General features: G+C 38.3%; 1 protein-coding gene across 1 annotated transcript; it reads left to right on the top strand.

Moving 5' to 3' along the window:
* Positions 1-1,461: 1,461 nt before the first annotated feature.
* Bap60 (Brahma-associated protein 60) lies at positions 1,462-7,527 on the top strand. The gene is made up of 5 exons (XM_085205424.1): positions 1,462-1,842; positions 3,188-3,629; positions 5,106-5,188; positions 5,500-5,649; positions 6,133-7,527. The coding sequence occupies exons 1-5, from the start codon at positions 1,696-1,698 to the stop codon at positions 6,925-6,927; spliced, it is 1,617 nt and encodes a 538-aa protein (XP_085061550.1). The 5' UTR covers positions 1,462-1,695; the 3' UTR covers positions 6,928-7,527.
* Positions 7,528-10,090: the final 2,563 nt, after the last annotated feature.

Raw genomic sequence — 10,090 nt, 5'->3', positions numbered from 1 at the left:
GGTATTAATTGTGTATGAATATGCCTATTAATATTATTTTCTTAATAACAGCTCAAATAAACAAATCTAATGACCTATTAAACATATCTAAATGAATTTAAAAATCAATTAAGTCATTCCCGGAACAAACAATGACATGTACCTAGCCCCCCTCCACCCTATGTAGGTAAACCAATCTCAATGTTTTATATACCTAAGCTTTAATTTTATTGTAGGTAGGTACATACCTATGGAATATTATAATGACGATGGTAAAGAAAGATCTAGAATAGACACTAACCAGCGAGTTTGTACTATTCCTGCATCGCACATATCACAGTGTATTAAAGTAAATATTTTACCATAAATAATATTCAGTTTCACGCTTTCCCCTGTAGCGGAGTAGGAAGAAGTATTTGGATAGCTGTCCCTTAGGAGTAAAACAGAAAGAAAAAGAAAGACGATCACGCTTATATACGTTTATAGTTTAATGCAGCCTAAAATGTAATTTTTTTCAGACAAATCTTACATATTCATTGTCGTCGTCAATACTGACTAAATACAAAGTGTCCATGGGAGATAAATTGGGCACTGATAAATGTATGCCCAATGGGGCACACTGCACCCACCCTCGGTTTGGCGTGCCATGATTGGCCTCTAAAAGAAAAGAGATAAGTACCTAATAAAAACATTTCATATCCTCATCTTCATGTGACAATAGATAATAAATCTTTTATGTAAAAAGTTAATAAATCTTTTATGGGGCTGAGTATACGTGTATATAATAAAATTCCGCAGTGTATTCTTAGTTTGTTACTACCAAAATTTAAAATATCTGTAAAAAAAATTCTAACACGTAAAGTTTATTACACTGTTCAAGAATATTTAGAGGATAAACATGTATGGAATTAATGTCTATTGAATGTCAGGCAGGATAGCTGCCAGCTAATGTAATAGTAAAATATACCATTGACTTTGAAAAGAGCAACTGTTGAGTTTCTTGCCGGCTCTTCTCAGCAAAACTGCCTTACGAACCGGTGGTAGCTTTTTATTGACATGTACATTCGACGATTCAAAAGTGCTTTTATAGTTTATTTGAATAAAGAATATTTTGAATTTGAATTTGAATGAAATCTTCTTCTTTACTATTTATAAATAGATGTAACGACGGAATATTGACAATAAAATTACGTGTGTGCGGCAAGCCATTACTTATTTCATTGAAAGTAGTAGTACCGACGTTCGATTAATAACGTCCATACAAATTTTCAGAATCCTACCACTTGTAGTTTTTGAAATTTCAAGATGAGCGAATGAGTGAGTGACCTTTTAAGGACTAGAAAAATATTTGTTACGTTACACTAACAATGCATATTTTTTTACAGTACTGTAACAGCTAATGATCAATCTAAGATATAGTAATTATAGTCTGTGCTAGTAAGTTTATTTTATCTGCATTTCTAACTCGTTCAAATGTCAAAATCGCTTTAACAATATATGAATTATGATGGCGTCCCCGTCGACTGCGTTCATATCGTAGAGTAGACGTTAAAACTAGAATAAGTGCTACTTTCTCATTGAGATTTAGAGTAACAATTTTATTAATTTTGAATGAATATATACAACATATCCAAAATAAATACACTTTGATTTTCCATTGAAGTTTAACGATAATATTATAAGGTAAATGATCCAAGAAAGTGCAGTATTGTGAGTATGGCCCAACGCTTTCCCACCGGAGGGCCGGGGCCGAGCCCCGCGCCTCCCACTGCCGGAATACCTCAACAGCAACGCTATCCAGGGCCAGCACAAGCGCCAGGTTCACCGATGCCTCCACGGCCCTATGCTGGACCTAACTTTCCGGTATGCTTTATAGATAGATATACATACATATTTAGGATCATATAATTTATGACGTACAGTTTTGTGTGTGGAGTCTGTAATTGTTGTGTGTTGATATTAGATTACAAACATGCTTTCAGTTTAGATATCTCAGATATCCCCCTGTATTTAATAATTATAATATCATTAACCTTACTCTAATCAAATAAAAGTTAGTATGACAATAGAGAGATAATATTTTGAAACTTTATGAAAGATCTAGTCTAGCTGTGAAATATTTCTAGATAGAGTAAAAATTAAACCCACAACTGTTGTGTCAGTCAGTCACACATTAAGTATATGCAACATTATCAAGTACATAATTATGTTGGTATGCTTATGGTTTATTAACAAATTGTAGTTAAGAAGGATTGTAATAACCAAGTGCAAATTTCAATAAGAATTAAGAACATAATTGAATTGGCTATAATAAATAAAATGTTTTGATTGATGCCCACCTAATGAGAAAACATGCTTTTGTGAACATGACGAGTAGTAGTTTTGAGTAAATCCTACTTTACTTGACCTCTTGAACAGAACCACTTACTTCATAAGATGTATGAATATATAAATAATAGTCACAATGAGGTAGAAAAACATCAAAGAAAAATAACTATCTGTACTTGTTAATAATTGTTCCTAGGGAGATGGTACATAGAAAGAACAATAGTGCTTATATTTTTGGTATGGATATCTCCTTTATTGCAAAGTGAATAAAAATTATTCAACAAATAAAAACTATTAAAAAAAACAAAAAAGAAGTATGCTAGCAAGAACTTTTCCATCTATGTTGATACTTTTTAAGGCCTTTATGTCTGAAAGAATTATTCTAATATTTATAATAAAGCACTATCACTCTTAACGTCCCTGACTTAGTGTAATCAAAACTGAGGTAACTCACTGCAACAATTATCAATTAAAAGTTATTTATGTAGAGAAAAATATATAATATTAAACATTACAGTATACTTAACACTTGAAAATAATTAAAAGATTCTTCTGTTTTAGGACAATGAAACTTTTATAACACTGTAAGTGATAACTGTGCATTGTGTCTCTAAGAAAATGTCACTGTATTTAAAATTCATTTTCATCATCATCACATGCATCGTTAAATTCTATCACATTTTCGCTATTGCTCCTGGCCCACTAGTAACATTATAAATCTGTTTGTTAAGATGAATGGAGTTCCGCTGGCGTATAAAAACTACTGAACGGATTTACTTGATACTTTACAGTAATATAGTTTGTTCACTAGAATAACACATAGTCAGAATAAATTTTTGACTAGAAAAGATAAAAATATATTTTTTTGTTCTATTTTCAGCCTCGCAGTGGGTTCACGCCGCCCCCAGCCGGTGTGGGCGGCCCGCCCGGTGGTCCCCGGCCGGGTCCAGCGCCTTACGTGGGCGGGGGCGCGGCGGGCGCTCCGGGCGCTCCGGGGCCGCGACCTCCACCCGCCGCCGGCGCCCCCAAGCGACCCGCAGACACGCGCGCTCCTCTACCGCCACAGCACAAGGGGCCGCAATACGCCAATGAGGCGTATGGCGGAGGTAGCAAGCGCAAGAAGCGCCTCGCAGACAAGATCCTGCCCCAGAAGGTGCGTGACCTGGTGCCGGAGTCGCAGGCCTACATGGACCTGCTGGCCTTTGAGCGCAAGTTGGACGCCACCATCATGCGCAAGCGTCTAGATATACAGGAGGCCCTCAAGCGACCCATGAAGCAGAAACGCAAGCTAAGGATATTCATCTCCAACACTTTTTACCCAGGTTATTATTTTAACTACTTACCACACCACTAAGCAAAACAAACAAGCTTCGTAATTTGATATTGTAGTAAGGTTGTCGTAGCATTAGCTACACCAACTTCAAAATTATAAAAACATTCTTTAATTATTTTTGTTTAACAAAATGAAAGTACCTTTTACTTTATTTTACGTAAATTTATTTTTTACTTAGTTTATTTTTGAAGTCGATTTTTATTGTAAAAAATATTTTTTAGTTTTTTTTACTTAAGTAGAACAAACGAAGATATAATCATCTCTAGTATTCTAAACATTAGATGTCTGGATTGCTATTTTTTAGTGACCTAACGAAGATTCGATTTCGGCCTTGCCAAAACTAGATACTTGTCAGGCGTTATGTACAGGCGACTTAGTGGTGTTGGTACTTTCAACAAAATGTTATATTCACGTAGTTGCACCAGAAACACGAGGCCAATTTCATACTTTTCTTGCTTGCTGGCATTAGAACCGGAGCTTCCTTCCTCGTGCCACACAACTGAGGAATGACCTACCTATGGCAGTGTTTCCAGGTCGATCGCTTACCGTCAGGTGACCTGTACGCCCGTTTGCCTTTTCTTATCCCATAAATAAATCAAGTATATGGTGTTTTATATTGACAAAACACCAGAACACGCCTGCTAATATGTTCCAGAGCAGTTATTTGAAGAATTTACCGTTACTGATTGAGTCACACCAACAGATCAAAATCTATACTGATATAATAAAGCCGAAGAGTTTGTTTGTTTGCTTGTTTACGTCTTATAATGGTAAAATCTCTGGAACTACTGGTTGGATTTACTTTTTGTTTGTTTTGTTTGAAATCTGCATTATTCAGGAGTGCTATAGGCTATATAACATTACGGTTTATATGTAAGTTAGCCTTAAATAATTAAATAACAATAAATAGGAACGCCTTCGTATTACTTTAGCCGTGTGCGTTGCAGAAATAGTTAAATATGTGTAATATATTGGAGTAAATAACACACAATTGTATTTATCTAAAATAGCAAAGATTAGTGATTTAAAAAAAACACTGTGAATTAACTAAGAATAAGATCAAATATTTACATATCATTAATTGTTATCTACTAAAATAGAAAAATCGACTTTTTACTTCCAATATTTTGTAGGTTCAGACAATGAGAAATAAGAATTAAATTACTTGACAAGCAGGCGCTGCCATTGTCGTTCTTTAAGTGCCACATCATACATGTTAGGCAGCGCACACATACTCGTACATTAGTCCACGAACACAACATGCAGTATACAAAGCTTACATATATGTAACTAGATGTACTACAAAAGCATTCAGTTTAAGGCCAACCACATTCTAACCCTCAGTCAATTCAGCCCGAACTGTTGGTAAGGGGCGTACTTCTTCGTGCCTGTCTTCCTGGTTTCTTTTTAGTTCTACTTGTACTTCTTAATTAGTTAATTGTTGTTTGTTATTTGGTTATTCCAGGACAGGGGGAGAACGCTGTGGCCTCATGGGAGCTGCGCGTCGAGGGGCGTCTGCTGGACGACGCCAAAAGTGATCCGAACAAGGTAAATGTGCATTTATATTTTATCATCCCATAATACTGTAGTACTTTAATAAACAAAGGTATTTAATTATATTTGGTATCGATATAATACAATAACGGACACAAAATAATTTGCGTTTATTTTACTTTATTCTTTACTATTAATAAAATACTTATTATATATTCTTTATTGCACATAAAAACACATAAGAAATACAAAATTAAAAGTTTAGTTAGCAAAGGTAAGCAATACTTGTACTTTGAGTAATTTATTCAGATTTGTACTAAATAACAATGAACACACGTTGAAACACTTGCATTTATGATAACAAGGTGGGCGCAGGCCCGGCACAGGTGAAGCGCAAATTCTCGTCGTTCTTCAAGTCCCTGGTAATAGAGCTAGACAAGGAGCTGTACGGGCCCGACAACCACCTGGTAGAGTGGCACCGCACGCACACCACGCAGGAGACAGACGGCTTCCAGGTAGGACAGCAGAGCATGTATATATGTTATTGGGGGTATTTATTAATATAATAATATTGATGAAATAGAACCCAAAACCATAACTTAAAAATTTTATCTGTGTGTTTTGCATTTGTTTACACTGATCTCAGAAACGGCACAAAATAACATAATTAATTGAATTACCTAAAACTTTACTTTTCAATATAGGTATAGATATTGTTTTTAAATGATATTATTATTAGAAAAGGAAAATAATGCAGATTAGTAGTAATATAGAATTATAATTATGTAATATATTATATATAAGTAAATTCAAAAGCAACTATAAGAGGATGTTGTGAAGTAATGGCATACAATTAACTATAAATGCGATGGTTGTGGGTTTTATTTTCTCTTGGGGGAAATGAATTGTTTTCATTTATTCATTCTGGTAAGAAAACAAAGTGTGGCATTGTTGTCCCCCACTCAACACACAATGTTTGTAACATGGGTGGCGTGCAGGTGAAGCGGCCCGGCTACAAGAACGTGCGCTGCACCATCCTCCTGCTGCTGGACTACCAGCCACTGCAGTTCAAGCTGGATGCGCGCCTGGCGCGCCTGCTGGGTGTGCACACGCAGGCGCGCCCCGTCATCGTCAACGCGCTTTGGCAGTACGTGAAGACGCATCGTCTGCAGGATGCGCACGAGCGCGAGCTGGTGGCCTGCGACAAGTACCTGGAGCAGATATTCGGCACCGCGCGCATGAAACTGGCCGAAGTGCCGGCCCGGCTGGGCGCGCTGCTGCACGCGCCCGACCCCATCGTCATCAACCATCTCATCAGTGTGGAGCCGCCGCACGACGCTAAGCAGACCGCCTGCTACGATATCGACGTGGAAGTGGACGACACGCTCAAGGCGCAGATGAACAGCTTCCTGCTCAGCACCGCAAACCAGCAGGAGATCCAGGGGCTCGACGCCAAAATACACGAGACCGTGGACACCATCAACCAGCTCAAGACCAACCGCGAGTTCTTCCTGAGCTTCAGCAAGGACCCGCAGCAGTTCGTGCAGAAGTGGCTCGTGAGCCAGTCGCGCGACCTGAAGACGATGGGTGCGAGCGGTGCGGGTGGTGCAGGCGCGGGCGGGGGTGGCAGTGGCAACCCCGAGGAGGAGCGGCGCGCTCAGTTCTACTCGCAGGCATGGGCGGGCGAGGGTGTGTCGCGCTATCTACACGCGCGCCTTGCCGCCAGACGACGCGACCTCGACCTAGCGCTGCAGCCGCACGCACCCCACGCGCCGCACTTACACCGCCTCTAGGGGGACAGGGGCACACCGAGGGGAACTGCGCGGGCGGGTGAGGCTTGTAGCGCTACCTGCTCGCCGCCGCCTGTAGACGGCTGGATACTCCCCTATCAGGAAGCTACTGAAGCTCAGCAAGATCCCTAGTTGTTACGCAAGTGTATTTCTTAAGAAACTGACTCTTAGTGATAAGTAAAAGACCCCTGGTTAACACTTCACAAAACATATTCATAAACTTAACGTTTCATTTTATTTTCAACTTGTTTTCGTTTCATACAGATTATAAAATATCTGGTCTAGAAAAACACTTTTTGTTCCAGTTCAAAATTAGGTCTGGTTTTTCGCTTATTCGACCAGACCCCAGCGTGACCGTCATTTCACTGTTCTTTGACAGGAATAACTTCGATTAGATATTTTGAAATCCTACCAGTTTCAGGGAGATTTTATTTTTAATCTTCAGATTTAGGAGACTCCCGGATTCACCTGATAAGTGGTGAGCCTGTCCGTCAAACGATACGTTAGTGAGCAATAGCGAGCGCAGTCCTTGACAGTCTGTCAAGGAATGTCATGCAAACGTGTACTGTATTTGTATCAATATAATTCTATATTACTTTTAAATCATTGTTTTATTTAAATAAGTGATATACCCACAACCTTAAAAATAACTTAAATTTGAAAATTAATTTCACCTACACCATCTGGAAACATGGCAATCCACTACTGTGGGGTTTCGTACGGACTTCCTTTCATGCGCCACGCAACTGTGTCAAACAGCGCGTCTATCTCCACGTCGGCGGCCGCAACGCACCTGTAGCTCCTCTGTAGCGGTGATCACTTACTATCAGGTGATCCGTACGGTCGGCTCTGGTAACAAGGTAATACACGATGTTGAGTTCCGCTACTCAACACGCAATGCAGAATTCGCCGGAAAGTGGAAATAAAAACTTTTGCGCGTCAATCAATGCATAAAAAATAAAAAAATGAAAATATAAGGAAAATTATTATCTATACTACAATAACACAGTAAAAAAATTGTGTCTGTATATTGAACATATTTACCAAAAAGTAAAGTTACCCCTGAAGGTGGTTATAAATATAATAGAACATGAATATATAATTTCAAAAATTTTTGTCTGTTTGTTTGTACACGCAATATAAATCTATAAATAAGTCACAACAAGATATTTTGAAATTGTTTTTGAAAATGACAAGGCGATATTTAACCGTCTATTTTAAATAAAATTGAATAGATGTTTGTCTATGATTACAAAATAACCGTTTGACCTGTTACTTGCCGCCGAATTTTCTAACCGCACAGTACGTCACAAACTTAAATATCATCCACACCACCTGGATACGTGGCACTCCACTACTGTACGGTTTCGTAGAAATTTCCTTCCACGCGCCACCGAACTGTGAACTGAATGGCCTACCCGCGGCAGTGTTTCCAGGTCGGTGCGATATGGGTACCTTCAAAAAGCGCGTCTATCTCCACCTCAAAGGCCGGCAACGCACCTGTAGCTCCTCTGGTGTTGCTCGGGATCGGAGGCGGCGACCAGATGACCCGAACGCTTGTTTGCCTTGTTCTTTTTCCATTAAAAAAAAAACACGCATGTGCCATTTCGTCACGACGGCCCTAAATTAAAATTTGTTTCGTTATCACAATTTATATTGATTATACCTACAGAGTGGTCCCTGCTAGCAATATTGATATGAAAGTCAGTGGTCCTTGAGCAAGAAAAGGTTCGGAACCCCTGATTTAGATTATAGTAAGTTAGAAAGTGGCAATTGAAATTAATAACTGGACTCTCTTAAGGAGATATTGTATATAATATATAGAACTACTCAGTCTACTTCTAAGTAATATCTAAAGAAAAAAAAAATGTATAAGGTGACAAAAGGAACGGCCCATAAGTTTGTAGTGTAAGCAAGAATTAATTTAAAAAAAACCATGTTTTCTTAAATATACCTACTTAAAAATAATAACAAATAAAAAAGAAGCGAGCGAAGCCGCGAAAGATAATTTGTAATGTCTATAGAACTCATAAACTGCAATGTTTATAGAAACTGTCGGGAAAATATAGAAGACAGATGTTGAAAACTTGAATTCCATTTGTGAGTTCTAAGCTCTTCAAATGATATGTATAAGCGTTCATATGAAGACTCCTATAAGAAGTTTTTTATTTGACTTCACTTATGAAGATTTGCTGACCAGGAAGTTAATGAAGTGGTAAGGATGTTAAGTAGAAACGAAAGATACTAAATGGATGTGGAAAGGCGTAGCTATTGCTACCAGTAACGGAGTTGACGGTTGCTTAGGTGCTGATGACATCAACACACTGAAACAGCTGCATGTTTGGCCCCGAAACCGAGAATAAAAATGAAAGAAAGATGAATGCTGTGGAGATGAGTTCTGTGTAGGATATTCGGAATCCGTTTAGCTGACCGAATCCCATCCAATCCCGACAAATATGTCACGTAAAAAGCATGAGGATCCCCGGAGGACATATGAAAAGGTTGATGATAGTGGACGAGGTGATCAATAGCGTTTGACGCTCCTTTCTCTCAGGTTTAATAAACAAAACCGCGATCTATACTCTTATGTAGTTACGAGCGGATACAATGCGCCTAACAGATATGGGAAATTTGTCTAAAAACAAACGAAGTTGAAGATCTGTCGCCTCTCTTTAATCTTCATGAAGAGAAGTTACTTTAGATACCTAACTGACATTATTCTCAGTATACTAAATACCAGCTGTCGAGCCTCGTACTGTCGTCGGGCGACGTTGCAGGTACCTATCTACTTATTACTTATATCGAAAACGACTTGTTTTAATCGTCCGTATTTGAATAGCTAATACTTGCTAACTATATGTACCGTATCACACAGTGTCTATAGTTAACACTTATGAATTACTCATTATAAACCAGCTTTTTTTCAAAGTCCAATAATTTTATTCAAAAAGTAATAAGTTGCATGCTTCATTTTTTGAACGTCGAATCATTTACCAGCAGTTCACTAAGTTAATGCCTCAGACCTGAGAAAAACCGTAAGAAACTGAGCTGGACTTTTTTTTAAATCAATTATATTACAAATACATATTTTTTTATTTGTGATAATGAAACCTTTGAAACAGACTGGAACGAGCATTTCATCCCAAGGCGTGGTATCTATACTAAT

Source organism: Heliconius melpomene, chromosome 20 (assembly GCF_056956725.1).
Source record: "Heliconius melpomene rosina isolate 202511_hmr_F chromosome 20, ASM5695672v1, whole genome shotgun sequence".
Taxonomy (NCBI): domain Eukaryota; kingdom Metazoa; phylum Arthropoda; class Insecta; order Lepidoptera; family Nymphalidae; genus Heliconius; species Heliconius melpomene.
Note: the sequence above shows the minus strand (reverse complement) of the source record. Positions and strands in the feature narration are given on the sequence as shown.